Raw genomic sequence first — 17750 nt, forward strand, 5'->3', positions numbered from 1 at the left:
CAGCATTAGCAAATAATACGTTGAATTCTTAAAAGTATCGAAAACGACATAAACTGTTTTAATTAAGTTATTAGGGATATTGAATGAAAGATAACAAGAGATACATGATTTTATCAGTGAATGAATTTATCAGTGTTACCTGAGCTTAACTGAAACTTCCAAATGAGAAAACAATCGCATTTTTTTTTATTACCTACTTGAAAATAACGCTGATAAGAAATGAATTAAATTAAAAATAACACTGGTGTGGAAAGCTGGTCATAACTAGACTTTAAATAAAACAGAATCTCATTCGTTATTACCACAAATTTGAGAGATTCACCCGCAAGGATATAAATAAATGCTAAGAGCTTTTCCTTTTCATCAATTAATAATGTCATCCAAAATCAAAAATTTCAAAAACCTATAAGTTCGTTAAATTAATACTTAGTGGCCTGTTTAAAGTAAGTTTGAAGGGTGGGGCAGCCGTTGTAACTATACTGACCCCTTAGAACTTATATTATATTTCAAAGTAGGTGGCGGCATTTACGTTGTAGATGTCTATGGGCTCTGGTAACCACATAAAACTAGGTGGGCCGTTAGCTAGTCCACCCACCTAAGCAATAAAAAAGAAACTTAATTACACCAAAATGACTGTAGTGAGCAGTCCATGTAACGTAGAGTTATCCCTGATCGAATGATCCGGCTATGGGCTGAGGTGAATTATAGCAGTAACATGAGACAGTAAAGCAGAAAGTCATTTATACCAATCAAAAATAACTTACACGAGCTCCGTAAAATAAATCTATATTATATATGAGTCGTCTATTATCAAAGGTGGCAATCTGTGCATATGGACAAAAAAATATTATTGATATGTCAATACAGATTGATTTGAATATAATCGTCTCCTTCAAAGAATACGGTTCAAAACCTGCATTAAATAAAGGTTAATACTTAACCTGTTATTTATCTAAGATGTCGTTCCGAAGAGTTTTGTGACTGCCAATGGAATACAAAGTCAATAATTCGTTTTTCTGATTTAACAATAATTGTACAAAAGTCACATTGCCGGCTTTGATAATAGTCGACTCATATAAGTTTCCTTTTCCTGTTTAAAGAAACACAATTTGCGTTTAATGATATCGATGTGTGTATGTTTAGCTATGAAGTATCTTATACTCTTTCTAAATTAATAAAGTTACCGCCACCGATTTTGAGTAATGAGTAGAGGTTTGGAGCAGGAAGAATTTTGGAAGAAGATATCTGAAATGATTAAGGGAAATAGTTAAGTCGCTTATCGGAGCTATACCGGATATATCGGAAGAATTTTATTAAGACCCTCCGATTTTAATATAGCACCAATCGTGACGTTAAAGAGAGACCTTGACTTATGCCTCATTGATAAATGTGCAGCGCATCTGTTACTTCATATTATTATAGTGCAATATTAGCGACATTTGACCTACCCCTTTGATAAATGCACGATAGACTAATCTGGCGCATGACGCTTAAAATGGTACTTATAAAAGATAAGTCGACTTCTAGAAACATCGCAGATCTTAACGTGGCCTGTCTTGGTAAGTATCTTGTCAATATATTTGTTTAAGACCAGCTTGGGCCCAGCCATGCGAGAATTTCTTTCATTCCGTATAACATTTTGTAAAATTCCCAGCATAATCACAAGGGGCTTTCTTAATCTATATGTAAGTTTTAGTATAAATTTTTCTCGACATTAATTTCGATACCTTAACTTTAGTCTAGTCTACCAAATTTTAAAGTTAAGACCCCAAAGTTTCGATTCCATTCTAATTGCTCCTTTCATAAACATCAACTTGGAACAATGGTATTCTATAAACTTCTATTTTCCTATAATTGTTAAGAGCACAATAGTTTTTCTTTCAGAAATCCAATGAATGCTTGAATGAATGAATACAATGAAATGCGACATCCTTAAATTCATATTTCCTTAGACATACTAAAACTACATATTTAAGACACATATTTGTGCTGTAATGGACAAATTAATACTAAGTATGTGTTGGGTGCATTGCAGGTGCTATAAATATGAAGTTCTTGTTGGTTATACCGATGTGCGTGCTGGCTGCCGGCGGTGGTCTCCTCGACGTGGATGTCGATATTTTATCCGCACCGGATAAAATCGAAGCGGATAACCTATATAGCAGTGTCATCACCGGTGACATTGACAAAGCTGTGGTCCAAACTTTGGCGCTCAACCTACTATCAAAAGGAGCCATCATCGAAGATGTCATTGCCAGGCTCATTAGAGATAAAAAGCGAAACATCTTCGACTATGCCTATAAACTATGGAACGGTGAAGGAAAGGATGTCGTCAAACAACACTTCCCTATGCAATTCAGACTGATCTTTGCCGAGAATCATGTCAAGATCATCAACAAGAGGGACAATCTCGCCATTAAACTCAGCACTGAGGTGGATCACCAAAATGACAGATCTGCATTTGGTGACGCGAACGAAAAAACCACTGACAACGTCGGCTGGAGGTTTGTCCACTTGTGGGAAAACAACAAGGTTTACTTCAAGATCGTTAGCGTTGCCCGTAACCAATTCTTGAAACTGGGTACTGATGCTGACGAAGCTGGCGACCACATCGCTTACGGTGCCGACGTGGCTAACACCTTCAGACACCAGTGGTACCTACAGCCTGCCAAGTACGAAGACGACCTTCTTTTCCTCATTTACAACCGCGAATTCAACCAGGTTCTGAAGCTCGGTCGAGTAGTCGACAACATGGGTGACCGACGTTTGTATGGACACAATGGAGATGTTTCCGGTTCTCCAGAACTCTTCGGATTCTTCATTACTCCTTTGTAAAATTAAATAAAATATTTGTAAAATAAAATAAAAGAGTAATTGTTTGTATCAAAATAGTAATCAGTTCATAAATAATTGTATACAAAAATAAAATATATAACCAAAACCTTTGATTTTAAAAATTCCACAAATCATTTCATTTTCGATGATATTGGATACATGCTTACGGCATCACTCATTTATGGTTATATTTTATAATGACCGCTAATCTGTAATAATTGTTAATAAATTATTGGACAATTTCGTGTATCTCACCGATCTACTGCATTCGATTAGTAAGTTAGGTTAAATCCCCATCCATGAAATTCGTCATCTTTTATCATCCGGTCTCACAGAATCAAGATAACAATTCTGACTTTCGTCTAAAATAGACAAATCAAAACTAAAACATAATATGGTTATTCGTTTGCAAACACCAGAATTTAGCCATATTATTGGTGATAAGGCCTATTGTACAATGACACGATTGTGGTTTTCTTCATTTAGCTGTATTATTGGTGATAAGGCCTATTGTACAATGACACGTATTGTGGTTTTCTTCATTTTTCATTTTTAAATCAAACTTCTCTTGTAATAAGGAGTGCTGTGTAAAAGAAAAACGACCTAGTTCGCTTTGTCCTTTCCCATTGTCCCTCTCCATGGTCGAGTGGTTCGCGAGACGCTCTGTCTATTCTCTCACTCTCGCTCTTCCTAAATTTCTTTCTTTTCTCTCTGTTCTTTCTTGTCGTTCTTTCCTTCTTTTTTCTCTAACCATAACGAATCTTTCGCGAGTTAAATTTTAATCTCCACGCACCTAACGAAGCTTCACTTCAAAAAACCTTTTAAGAACAATAAATTAAACAAGTGAGTAGACCTCGCATTCTTAGGGTTTTGGATCCAAGCTAAGTATAAAGGACACCCACTGCTCCTTATAGCAACTTTAAATTATTAAGTGCATCATCATTCCAAAAGTAATCTTCGAATACAGCTATTTGCTTATATTCACATAAAATAAATAAGAGAGTTTTATCTATCACTAGCTGAATCTGAATATATCATCATATATCACTAGAATATATCACTAGCTTATTTTATTTAATAATCTTATCTTAATAATATTATCATATAGTGAAAACGTTTTATTGAAACGAAATTTAAAGTCGGCGAAACGCATGCAACTAAACTCTTAACGTCCATTTGGCTCGACAATGTGCATTTGATTTAATAAACGAATTACATTATACTTTATTGTGTACTTTTTTTACTCAAAAATACACTAAAACTTTCATGAAAAAAACAGTCTTTTACATTACCTTCTTAGCTTAATGCCCACTAGTTGATATAAACTAGTTGGTCTGTTGAAGTATTTTTTCTGAATTAAACGGCCCCAACATTTGTACTTAATACAAGTGCTTATAGCACACATTACCAGACAAGAACATGTAAATCTCGGATACCTGTTCTACAAAGATTCGGATACCGACGAGTCAGTGCAATAATCTTTGACCACTGGACCAAAAAGACGATCATATTGTAAAGCAATAATCGATTTCAATTGACAATCCCCATTTACGAAAATTTGATTGGACAGTAAACTCCTGTCATGCACCGGAGTTCACACGAAAAATATTATTGAACTATCGATTAATAACATAAATATAAGACTTTTATAAAGTTTTATTTATTTATTGCCTAGATGGGTGGACGAGCTCACAGACAAGCTGGTGTTAAGTGGTTACTGGAGCCCCTAGACGTCTACAGCGTAAATGCGATACCTACTTTGTATGGTATAAGTTCTAAGGTCTCAAGTATAGTTACAACGGCTGCCCCACCCTTCAAACCGAAACGCATTATTGCTTCACGGCAGAAATAGGCAGGGTAGTGGTACCTACCCGTGCGGACTCACAAGAGGTCCTACCACCAGTAAACATGATTTTTACAAAGTGAAAATTATTGTTTCAGAAGAAATTTTGGACAGTCGAACAGCACTGTGGATGTCTGCTGATGGCCACATGGTATTGTATGCAACCTTCAACGACAGCCTCGTTCATGAGCAGAAGTTCCCCTGGTACGGCGCCGCGCTGGACACGGATGACCCTGAAAAGGTACATCTTTGTAGTGTTGACTCAACAGGGCAAATGATTTTTTTTTATTGCTTAAATAGGTGGACGATCTCACAGCCCCTGGGGTTAAGTGGTTACTGGAGCCCATAGACATCTACAACGTAAATGCGCCACCCAGCTTGAGATATAAGTTCTAAGGTCTCAAGTATAGTAACAACGACTGCCCCACCCTTCAAACCGAAACGCATTACTGCGTCACGGCAGAAATAGGCAGCAGGGTGGTGGTACCTGCCCGTGCGGACCCAAAAGAGGTCCTGCCAACAGTAAACAAATTTAAAGTTACGACTACAAATCGGTGTTTTTGTTTGGCTTGTAATTTTCCAACGTCTTGTATTTTTATGGTATTTAAATCTAATATGCTCGTTAACGTTATTCAGATTTTGGGCGGATTTTCTCTATTCCATGAAAGATCCTTCTTTCGATTGAATTAGATTTTCGTTTTGGTAATTAATCTAAAAGCTTACTTTAAAGTTTACTTCACGGTTTTTTATATCAATATCCACCACAAAGTTTTTAGTATCTACTTCGTGTTTGGAGTATATTCTGGAACTTTCACTGCAATGGGTAATGAGATCTGAACTTCGTAAACGTGAAATGCAATGAAACCAATTGAAATGCTTTAAATTATGATTAAAATCGTTTCGTTACAACAAAATTTTAGAATAAAAAAAGTAGAAATATATGTGTAATGTCCAGTGATAGAAATACAATTGCTTTATGTTGATGTAGTGATGAGAAGATTTTATAAATTGACTAAAGAGGGTGGACGTTTCATAAAAACACCGATCTTGGAGGTCATTGCAGTATTTATGACATTAGATATAAGTTTCAAATTCGTTGGGACTGCTACTCTTCAAAACAGAACGCACGGTACATAGAAAACTGTAGATTTCAATATTTTCACAGACATATCCAGAAATTAAGAGCGTGAGATACCCGAAGCCGGGTACCAACAACCCAACATTTACTTTAACAGTGGCGGATATCGCAGACCCTAAACATATAAGGACCAGACATTTGACGCCACCCAAAGTTATACTAGAACAAGGGTATGTATTAGCTATGTTTCCATATCGGAATCTTTATCTTTTTTATTTGCACTGCTGCCAGATTACTATCTACCTAAGTATCGCTCAGTGATAACAGTAGTTTTAGATGCACAACCAATTCTATACATTTTTTTATTATTCTGACTAATAATTGAAAAAAATTGATCCCTAAAAGTTCACCATTTAGAAAGACGACGGAACCCAATTTAAGAATTAAAGCAACGGTTGATAGGAAATAAATACTATTTGTAGTGAACGGACAGATGAGCTCATCAGCCATAAGGTTGATGATGGTTGAAATGACCTCATGGCAAAATGAATAAAATAATTTGGACATTGATCACGAGGCAATAGCAAGTGGTACTAGCTATCTATAAATAAAACTCGAAAGCATAAAAATGTGAAAGGTCTTCGAACTCCTAGCATTTACGAACACAAGTTTTAGGTACAGATTTATTAAAAATCTGGTTTTAGTTTAAAACAAACTGATTTTCTGGTTTTACATGACGAATCTATATTTATCTTTTCTTTCTTTTATCTTACCATTTATCTTACAGAGATTACTACTTCACAAGCGCGCAATGGGTGTCGTTGACTGAGGTATGCGTTGTTTGGCTCACGAGGGTCCAGAATCTGTCTGTCGTATCAGTTTGCAAGATCCCGATGTGGTTCTGTCAAGAGGTAAAGTAGCTCACCCATTAATATATTCTTATTAAGTGGTGTTTGTTTGAATAGCCACGTTGCCACCTCTAGGACTATGGGATGAAAGTGTCATTTTAACTCATACGGCCGATCGCCGAAAAGAGACTTCTGAAAGCTAAGAGAGACGTTTGGCATTGGAGATGTATTTCTGCTCGGAGTATGTCAAGAATCTTGTAAAAATTGTAATGAAGGGAGATCGCATAGCCCTAAAAAACCAAGGTTTGTAACAGACAGTAAAATTGGAGGGAGAGATGCAATCTCAATGGTAAAAGCCTATCAGGTTGTACTAGAAATTACAAAATTTCTCGGTATCATCGTACTTCTACACCCTGTTTGTATCTGTTGCGATAGTTGTGGGATTCGGATCCGGGTATTGGTAACGGCTGATAAGTGGCCTGCTGATCAACTCAAATAAAAATGAATTACAGGCCTTCATCTGTTTGGTAGGGCCCTAAAAACATCCTCAGATCTGCGGTCTGTTCCCAACATTTGCAGAACGTCAAATCCCACATACGCCGCCTATGAGGTTGGGACCAAAACCCGGAAAAAAAATGTTTTTCTGTTTCAATAACGCGAAACATTACGAATATTGCTACTTTAATCAAAACGTTTGACTTTCTGTAGCCGTGTAATGTTTTTAGCACATTACAAATTTATTAATTATCTTTAAATAAATGATTAAATTTAAATCTTATACATTTAAACGAGCAATTCTTGTATATTAATATATATATAATATATAATATATTATTATCGACCAGAAGTGAGGTAGTTAACAAAAAGAAATAAATAACACAGAACTGGCCTAATTATATTTCACTGAATTAACAAAACGTCTAACAAAATGATTTCAATTTACTATTAACGAAAACTGTTAAAATTACACAAGAACCAAACATGTTTCAACAAGAACCGCACACACGAACGCCACGCACAAAAAAGAGGCAAAGGCGCAGCGAGGGATCGTTTTTATAGTTTTAGCGCTGGCTCTCGGTCGGGGGTTGCCAGGATTCGGTAACACGGCCGTTCCTGATGGCGAGGCGTCCTCGACCGCTTCATCTCTCAGCAGAAGCATATCTCTTCCAGCTACGTCAGAGCTTGCATCAACAAGGTCACCCTCTGTAACGTAACAAAAAAAAATACACCCAGACCTTAATGCTCTAAAACTTTCTAAAATTTAGAATCCCTACTACAGACGCAAGCGTGCACTCTTACATCTGCAGCGAGGACGAGCCAAAGATAAACATTTGAAGTGAGAAGAATGGATATCGCACAACTGTCCCAAACTGCGCAATTTGAGACACCTGCACGATTCCTTTACTGAGTTAGCCCGTACCGGAAACGTCTGAAACAGTAGCGCGCTGTTGTCGGCAATATTCACCGATACAGATACTGAACATTACCGACACAACACAGCTAAACAGCTGGGACGCAAGATCCGGCCGAATCCGCATCTACCATACTGCTCAAAAAAATAAACGGGAAGTAAAGCACCGTCGTGCCCACCTCAACCTCAAAAATGGGAAGTAAAGCACCGTCGTGCCCACCTCAACCTCAAAAATGGGAAGTAAAGCACCGAAGTGCCCACCTCGACCTTCACATATTAATTTCGAAGAAAAGACTGCATGTCACCGGGGTCCACCCGTAAGGATGATGTGGAAGCAGGGCAGCCGTCCCAGCTCCAGTCTGCTCCCACGATGCGAGGCTGCACCACGTGTGGCGGGCGTCCCGCTCGACCGTCCTGATAGATAATCCGTTGGGTAGTCCGCAGCAGCAGGCCGCAGACTAAGCGACATCGCCCTCTGCGTCACTGCCAGTCGTACAGCACCGTGCAGTCGGCGGCATGCGAGCAACACGTGCAGTATGCACGTCAGAAGTAGATGAGCGCGCGCAGCCAGCGGCACGCGAGCAGTGCGCGCAGCCAGCGGTAGGCAAGCAGTGCGCGCCAGAAGTAGATGAGCGCGCGCAGCCAGCGGCACGCGAGCAGTGCGGCCAGCCAGCGGTACGCGAGCAGTGCGCGCCAGAAGTAGATGAGCGCGCGCAGCCAGCGGCACGCGAGCAGTGCGCGCAGCCAGCGGTACGCGAGCAGTGCGCGCAGTATGCGCGCCAGAAGTAGATGAGCGCGCGCAGCCAGCGGCACGCGAGCAGTGCGCGCAGCCAGCGGTAGGCAAGCAGTGCGCGCCAGAAGTAGATGAGCGCGCGCAGCCAGCGGCACGCGAGCAGTGCGCGCAGCCAGCGGTAGGCAAGCAGTGCGCGCCAGAAGTAGATGAGCGCGCGCAGCCAGCGGCACGCGAGCAGTGCGGCCAGCCAGCGGTACGCGAGCAGTGCGCGCCAGAAGTAGATGAGCGCGCGCAGCCAGCGGCACGCGAGCAGTGCGCGCAGCCAGCGGTACGCGAGCAGTGCGCGCAGTATGCGCGCCAGAAGTAGATGAGCGCGCGCAGCCAGCGGCACGCGAGCAGTGCGCGCAGCCAGCGGTAGGCAAGCAGTGCGCGCCAGAAGTAGATGAGCGCGCGCAGCCAGCGGCACGCGAGCAGTGCGCGCAGCCAGCGGTAGGCAAGCAGTGCGCGCCAGAAGTAGATGAGCGCGCGCAGCCAGCGGCACGCGAGCAGTGCGGCCAGCCAGCGGTACGCGAGCAGTGCGCGCCAGAAGTAGATGAGCGCGCGCAGCCAGCGGCACGCGAGCAGTGCGGCCAGCCAGCGGCACGCGAGCAGTGCGCGCAGCCAGCGGCACGCGAGCGGTGCGCGCAGCCAGCGGTAGGCAAGCAGTGCGCGCCAGAAGTAGATGAGCGCGCGCAGCCAGCGGCACGCGAGCAGTGCGGCCAGCCAGCGGTACGCGAGCAGTGCGCGCCAGAAGTAGATGAACGCGCGCAGCCAGCGGCACGCGAGCAGTGCGGCCAGCCAGCGGCACGCGGGCAGTGCGCGCAGCCAGCGGCACGCGAGCGGTGCGCGCAGCCAGCGGCACGCGAGCAGTGTGCGCAGTATGCGCGCCAGAAGTAGATGAGCGCGCGCAGCCAGCGGCTCGCGAGCAGTGCGCGCAGCCAGCGGCACGCGAGCAGTGCGCGCAGCCAGCGGCACGCGAGCAGTGCGCGCAGCCAGCGGCACGCGAGCAGTACGCGCAGTATTCACGTCTGAAGCAGGTGAGCGCGCGCAGGTAGCGGCACGCGAGCAGTGCGCGCAGTCTGCACGCCAGAAGTAGGCGAGCGCGCGCAGCCAGCGGCACGCGAGCAACACGTGCAGTCTGCACGGTTCTGCGCTCTCCTGCTGGAGCACGGCGCCGACTCGCTACTGACCTCACACGTCGGCGACAACGCCCTGCGTCTGTAAACAAATCAGACAGAAGGCGCCTCCATTGTCAAAGTTTAGATAGCACCTGCAATGCTCCAATAATCCTGTTCGTCACGCCGTCCATCTGCTGACCAGCACTGCTACACACACCCGCCGATTTGCATGACGCTGTTCCAGGGTACTCAGGTGCACATGCGTCAGCCCCTTCGACGGAAATCGTTGCTGCTGGTGGCAAAAATAACTGCGCGTGACGTTCGGTACAAGAGTGCGACAGCGTATTGCGATTAGACGGTACCGGTAAAGTGGTCATTAATCTCACGATCTCACGAGTATAATTATGTTCTAAACAACGGTTCCACGGAACTATGCCAGGAGACATCCTGCGGCGTAGGTGTCTTGCTCTTCCTACACACAACACGATCGCGACGATGATTAATGCAACAAACTCCTAAATCTAGAATTCGAGCGGTCATGACAGCGTCGATGAGAATGATCGCGCCTGTATTTTCTACATCGACGTCCCGTCACTTTTCAAAAGCACGTGGTTTTATCCCAATTCTGATATTATCGACCAGAAGTGAGGTAGTTAACAAAAAGAAATAAATAACACAGAACTGGCCTAATTATATTTCACTGAATTAACAAAACGTCTAACAAAATGATTTCAATTTACTATTAATGTGCAGGACGAAATAGGGTTTTAAATAGTTTTATCAAACAAATAGAATTAATATAGTTAATAAGTAATTACGTAACAAAAATGTATAATCTTAAGTTATTTTATAGTCGATATGTTAGTGTATCAGATCAGAGATTGTAAATAGGCCAATAGGAACGATTTGTGGAGCGCTTTCACTACGGTAACACACAGATCAAGGGACCCTCCAAAAGTGGCGCGTCGATAGCGCGTCGCGAGATGGGGTGCTGAAATATATATAAAAGGATGGCCATTTATAGGCAAAAACAGTTCTCAGCGAATCTCCGACATAGAAACATCAAGAAACAAACAGTTCTCAGCAGATCATCAAGACAGAAACAGTTCTCAGAAGCTCTCCGACAAAGAAACATCAGCAAGACAGAAACAGTTACCAGCAGTTCTCCAATAGTACAGTTATCAGAAAACCACCAGTGAATCAGCTACCAGTGAACCAGACAGTTACCTGTGAAACCTCGCTACAGAAGCCGAAACCCATCGAAAGAAACAGCCGTCTTCTACCAGCGCACAAACAGACAGCAAAAAACCATTATTACACGACTCGGAAACAGCCATACAGACCGGGTCGTGTACATTTCATGGTCCATTCGAGCCGGATAGAGGACACATTTCATTGTTCTTTCGAGCCGGGTAGAAGATTCACTTTGAAAAAAGGAAATTGGAACAATGCCGATAACGCGGTCAACAGGAAGAGGACGGATCGAAACTGAACAGTCGCCGCCCTCAGAAACCACAGCTACAACACAGAGCATGTGGACAGAAACAACCGCGAATACCGTCATGAGTCTGGTAGCCCCCACAACAGAATCATCGTGCGCAACAGCCAACATGGAAGCCACGATGAAAGTCGCAGAGAAACCTGGGAACTCAAAAACAGAGGCCGTCAAACAGTATATAGCCAAACAGAATGACGTGCCAACAAAACAGCGCGCCGGTACAGTCAAAACTGACCGGTCGCGAAACAGAAAAGAACAGAAGATAGCCAAAGCTAGAGAAGAGCTCGCCCGCCTACAGGTGGAGTTAGCAGCCGCCCGATTGGCCACGCTCGAAGCTGGATCTGATGACGAAAACAGCGAATCAGAATACAGTAAGTCAGAACTCGACGAAAGAGTGGGCACGTGGTTGGAAACCCAACCCACAAAAACGGAAAATCACGACCGACATAAGGAAACACCGGCGGGAGCCTGCGACAAACAAGACTTCTCAGATCTAACCGCAGCAATAACACTCGCCGTCAAAGCCGCCCGCGAACCAAGATACACAGAATTGCCATTCTTTAATGGAAATCACCAAGACTGGCTATCCTTTCGTGCAGCCTATCACGAGACGATGAATTCATTTACAAAAACAGAAAATATAAACAGACTCAGAAGGAACCTGAAAGGAAGGGCAAAGGAAGCCGTTGACGGATTACTTACAACGAACGCTGATCCGTCCGACGTCATAAGAAGTCTAGAAGCGCGATTCGGAAGACCGGAAACAATAGCCATAACGGAGTTAGACACGCTACGAGCTCTGCCAAGACTAACAGAAACACCAAGAGACATTTGTATATTCTCCAGTAAGGTGACCAACGCCGTAGCTACGCTTCGTGCATTAAATTGCACACATTACTTATATAATCCGGAAACTACCAAAACAATGTTAGAAAAACTCACACCAACACTACGTTACCGATACTACGACTTCACCGCGATACAACCGAAGGAGGATCCGGATCTGATTAAATTTGAAAAATTCATGAAAAGAGAAGCCGAACTGTGCAGCCCTTATGCACAGCCTGAACAGGTGGGGCACTACTCGCAGCCCGCACAACATAACAGACGCACACAAAACATGCACATAGTCAGTGAGAAGCCATCACGAGCTAAATGTCCGGTATGTAGCAACACTGAACACACCACAACAGACTGCTACATATTCAAGAAGGCAGACTCAAACACAAGATGGGACATCGCTAAGAATAAACACCTGTGTTTCCGATGTCTCAAGTATAGAAATAAAACCCACCACTGTAAACCGAAGACGTGTGGCATCAATGATTGCAAATATACTCACAACAAGATGCTACATTTCGACAGAAAAATTGAAAAAACAGACAACAGTGACAAGGAAACAACAGAGAACATTAATTCCGCTTGGACCGGAAAACAGAAACAGTCCTATTTGAAAATAATCCCAGTCCAAGTAGAAGGACCAATAAGCACAGTTGATACATACGCGCTGCTCGACGATGGATCAACGGTGACACTCATAGACGAAATCATCTGCAAGAAGACTGGAATAACAGGACCAATCGATCCGTTACACATACAGGCGATCAACAATATAAAATCAACGGAAACAAGGTCAAGAAGAGTCAACCTCACGCTCAGAGGCCTCAACAGTCGAAAAGAAATAATACAAGCGAGAACAGTTAACGACCTACAAGTAACAGCACAAAAAATACCAAAGGAACAGATAGATGAGTATTCGCACCTACGAGACATCAGTGACATCATCACGTACGAGAACGCGAAACCTGGAATACTGATTGGCCAAGACAACTGGCACATGTTACTAGCTTCGAAAGTTAGACGAGGCAATAGGAATCAGCCAATAGCGTCACTGACACCTCTAGGCTGGGTACTGCATGGAGGTCGCACTCGTACCCTAGGCCACCACATAAACTACATAAATCATGCTAGCGAAACCCAGGAAGATGATAAAATAGAAAATCTGGTAAAACAGTGTTTCGCTATGGATGCGCTATGCATCACACCAAGAAGACCAAAAACAGACCCAGAGGAACAGGCGCTTCGCATCCTCAACAGCAATACAGTCCACACAACAGATGGAAGATACGAAACTGCTCTGCTCTGGAAAACAGATAATGTCAGTCTACCAGACAACTACAATAACTCGTTAAAGCGACTGATAAATATAGAAAACAAACTCGATCGTAATCCGGAACTGAAACAGAAATACACAGAACAGATGGAAGCACTCGTCGCGAAAGGCTACGCCGAGCCCGCCCCAAAAACAAAAACAGAGAACAGAACGTGGTATCTACCTCACTTCGCCGTTGTGAACCCCCTGAAGCCGGAAAAACTCCGAGTCGTCCACGACGCCGCCGCCAGAACAAGAGGGGTAGCTTTAAATGATATGCTGCTTAAGGCACCGGACCTACTCCAATCACTACCAGGAGTGATAATGCGATTTAGACAGCATAATATAGCAGTAACAGCAGACATAAAGGAGATGTTCATGCAAGTGAAATTGAGACATGAAGACAGAGACGCGCTCCGCTATCTCTGGCGCAAAGATCGCCGAGATGACAAGCCCCCAGAAGAATACAGAATGACCTCGTTGATCTTTGGTGCGTCAAGTTCTCCTTCCACAGCAATATATGTAAAGAACTTGAACGCCCAGAAACATGAAGCCACGCACCCGGAGGCGGCAGCCGCAATACAGAACAAACACTACGTAGACGACTACTTGGACAGCTTTAAAACTTTAAAAGATGCAGTACGCATAACAACAGACGTTCGTCGAATACACGAAAAAGCTCATTTTGAATTAAAACAGTGGAAGTCAAACTCGCCGAGCCTACTTGAAACCCTTGGTGAAAACGAAAATGGAAATCAAGTGGAACTGTACAAGCCTGAAGAAAAAACTGAACGAGTACTCGGGCTCATATGGAAAACAGAAAAGGACGTGCTTACCTTCGACCTCAATCTGACAAGAATACCTCCACCGCTCGTCGAAGGCACGACGCCGACCAAGAGACAAGCACTAAAAGTCGTAATGTCGTTATTCGATCCGCTAGGCTTCGTGTCCCCAGTCACAAATAGAGCAAAACAACTTCTGCAAGAAGTGTGGCGGCGAGGAACATCATGGGACGATGAAATAGATAACGACCTGTCGACACACTGGCAGGCCTGGGTGAAGCAGCTGAGGAACCTGCACAATATAGCCATCCCAAGATGTTACTTAAACTACAGCGACACGACCACATTACAGCTACACGTCTTCACCGACGCAAGTGAATCCGCCTACGCTGCAGCACTATACTGGCGAACGATAAGTCCGAATAATAGAATCGACGTGTCACTGATTATGAGCAAAGCAAAGGTAGCGCCCCTGAAACTCACTTCTATACCGAGACTGGAACTACAAGCCGCCACTCTCGGAGCACGCCTCGCTGAAGCTGTAATAGCGGAACACGACAGAAAGCCGGATTCGAAGACCTTCTGGACCGACAGTAAGACAGTATTAACATGGATAAGAACGGGATCACGCTCGTACAAACCATACGTCACCCAACGCCTGACAGCTATAGAAGACAGTTCAACAGTAAACGGGAGGCGATGGTTACCCACGAAGCATAACTTAGCCGACGACGTGACCCGAGACGTCCCAATGTCGTACCAAAATGAACATAGATGGTTCAGATGGACAGAATTCCTACGCCAACGAGAGAACTCCTGGCCGACGGAATCGGAGTCAGAAACTACAGAACCGATGGGTGAAGTAAATATAGCAGCTGCAGCACCGGCGGGAGCTTCATGGCCGAAGCGTCGCCGTAAAAAGTGGAAATGCCTGCCACGAAACACACGCATGCGAGGGAAAAGTGATAGCGACATATTCAGGTCCCGACAACGTGGGGCGCACCGTATACATCAGAACCAAGGGTGGAGTTCTACGGAGACCAGTACGAAAACTACTGATCCTGCCCATCGAAGAAGACCATCCTGCACCGAGAAGAATGCGACGGACTCGCACGGCGGGAGTAATGTGCAGGACGAAATAGGGTTTTAAATAGTTTTATCAAACAAATAGAATTAATATAGTTAATAAGTAATTACGTAACAAAAATGTATAATCTTAAGTTATTTTATAGTCGATATGTTAGTGTATCAGATCAGAGATTGTAAATAGGCCAATAGGAACGATTTGTGGAGCGCTTTCACTACGGTAACACACAGATCAAGGGACCCTCCAAAAGTGGCGCGTCGATAGCGCGTCGCGAGATGGGGTGCTGAAATATATATAAAAGGATGGCCATTTATAGGCAAAAACAGTTCTCAGCGAATCTCCGACATAGAAACATCAAGAAACAAACAGTTCTCAGCAGATCATCAAGACAGAAACAGTTCTCAGAAGCTCTCCGACAAAGAAACATCAGCAAGACAGAAACAGTTACCAGCAGTTCTCCAATAGTACAGTTATCAGAAAACCACCAGTGAATCAGCTACCAGTGAACCAGACAGTTACCTGTGAAACCTCGCTACAGAAGCCGAAACCCATCGAAAGAAACAGCCGTCTTCTACCAGCGCACAAACAGACAGCAGAAAACATTATTACACGACTCGGAAACAGCCATACAGACCGGGTCGTGTACAATTAACGAAAACTGTTAAAATTACACAAGAACCAAACATGTTTCAACAAGAACCGCACACACGAACGCCACGCACAAAAAAGAGGCAAAGGTGCAGCGAGGGATCGTTTTTATAGTTTTAGCGCTGGCTCTCGGTCGGGGGTTGCCAGGATTCGGTAACAATATAATCTGAATCTCGGAAATGGCTCTAACGATTTTCATAAAATTTACTATACAGGTGATTTCGGGGGCGATAAATCGATCTAGCTACGATTTATTTTCAGAAAATGTTGTTTTCTTCTTGTTTTCAATAATCAACTCTTCCCGACATCTATTGGCGAATAATAATACTATTTTTCTTAATTGAGGGCAACTAACCGCTTTAAAGACACAATAAGATGGCGTTAAAAAAAAACCGAGCAAAGCTCGGTCATCATTTAATAAATGATTAAATCAGACTGCGTATTGGTTATTTGCCTGGTATTGCTGAGGACATCTCACCATCAGACCGGCAAAATGCTTATCTACTTCCGAAGGCAAAAATACACTGCAAAAGTATACGCCTTAAACACGCCACAATTAGGAACATGAGTAGGAAATTCGGCAAAGAAAGTACTAGTCGATCGAGAAAAAGCTGAATTAAAATAAAACAAACGTCGAAGTATTTTAGAATTCTCTTCTCGAAAATCAAATAAAAAAAAATCACGCTTCAGCATGTTTTCAAAAGTAGAATCTACTGAATCGCTAACGGAAAGTCCAAATCGGAAATTAATTGAACACGCGGATGTGCAATCTAACTGTGCATGAATATGCAGACCTCTGCACTTTGATTTACACTGTATTTTTAAAATCAGTTTGAAAGCGAAAGTATAAAGACGATTTAGGCAGCGGCTTGGCTCTGCCCCTGGCATTGCTGACATCCATAAGCGACGGTACCCACTCACCATCAGGTGGGCCGTATGTTCGTCTGCCTATACGGTAATAATATGGTATTTAAAAAAAACATTTGTTTAATTACATACAACGTATGAGTCCGAGATCTTAACCTTGAGTGTAATAAAACATTACGGCTTTACTCTAGAAATAAGAAAAACAATGATAGCTAGGCATATAAGCTTATAATACGCTCTAACAGTGACTACGCAAATGAAATTTAAAATAAATAATGGTTAAAAATACTAACAAAATACGCTTTTATAGAAAATCCAATTAAAAAATAAAACAGAAATTTTAATAAATTTGAATTAAAAATAGTGTAAGAAAAAATGTTTTATTGTAAAAAAATCGTGGGGAGCATCGATCGATCAGTAATTATAAATATTTTATGAACAGATATGAGTAGAAGGATTATTTTGATAATATCCTGAAAAGCACCTCACGCTTTTTTGCAATAAAATCATATTTTTTTCTTACACTATTTTTAATTCAAATTTATTAAAATTTATTTTCTATTTTTTAGTAGATTTTTTTATAAAAGCGTATTTTGTTAGTTTTTTTAAACTATTATTTAATTTTATTTTTCATTTTTTAGTTGAATTTCAATTTTTTCAATATATTTTTTTAATATTGAATTGTCATCGGTCCTTAATAAGTATACCAAATTTCGAGTTAATCCGACGTTTTTAAGGGGGTCAAAATCATGTTCAAAGATTCCGTTACAAACGTACATACGTCAGAAGCTAATAAAAGCGTATTAATTAC

General features: G+C 42.6%; 2 protein-coding genes across 3 annotated transcripts in view; both read left to right on the top strand.

Moving 5' to 3' along the window:
• LOC101744064 (inactive dipeptidyl peptidase 10) overlaps positions 1-17750 on the top strand; it is a 298205-nt gene that overhangs the window by 260292 nt on the left and 20163 nt on the right. For both annotated transcript variants that reach the window (XM_038018151.2, XM_038018153.2), the window contains exons 7-9: positions 4777-4919; positions 5844-5986; positions 6544-6667. In XM_038018151.2, coding sequence (XP_037874079.1) covers positions 4777-4919; positions 5844-5986; positions 6544-6667 — 410 coding nt within the window. The remainder of the gene's footprint in view (positions 1-4776; positions 4920-5843; positions 5987-6543; positions 6668-17750) is intronic.
• LOC110386133 (microvitellogenin) lies at positions 791-2941 on the top strand. Its single transcript, XM_021351535.3, has 2 exons — positions 791-1559; positions 2036-2941. Exons 1-2 carry the CDS (start codon positions 1460-1462, stop codon positions 2833-2835), a joined length of 900 nt encoding a protein of 299 aa, XP_021207210.1. The 5' UTR covers positions 791-1459; the 3' UTR covers positions 2836-2941.

This window comes from Bombyx mori, chromosome 20 (assembly GCF_030269925.1).
Source record: "Bombyx mori chromosome 20, ASM3026992v2".
NCBI lineage: Eukaryota > Metazoa > Arthropoda > Insecta > Lepidoptera > Bombycidae > Bombyx > Bombyx mori.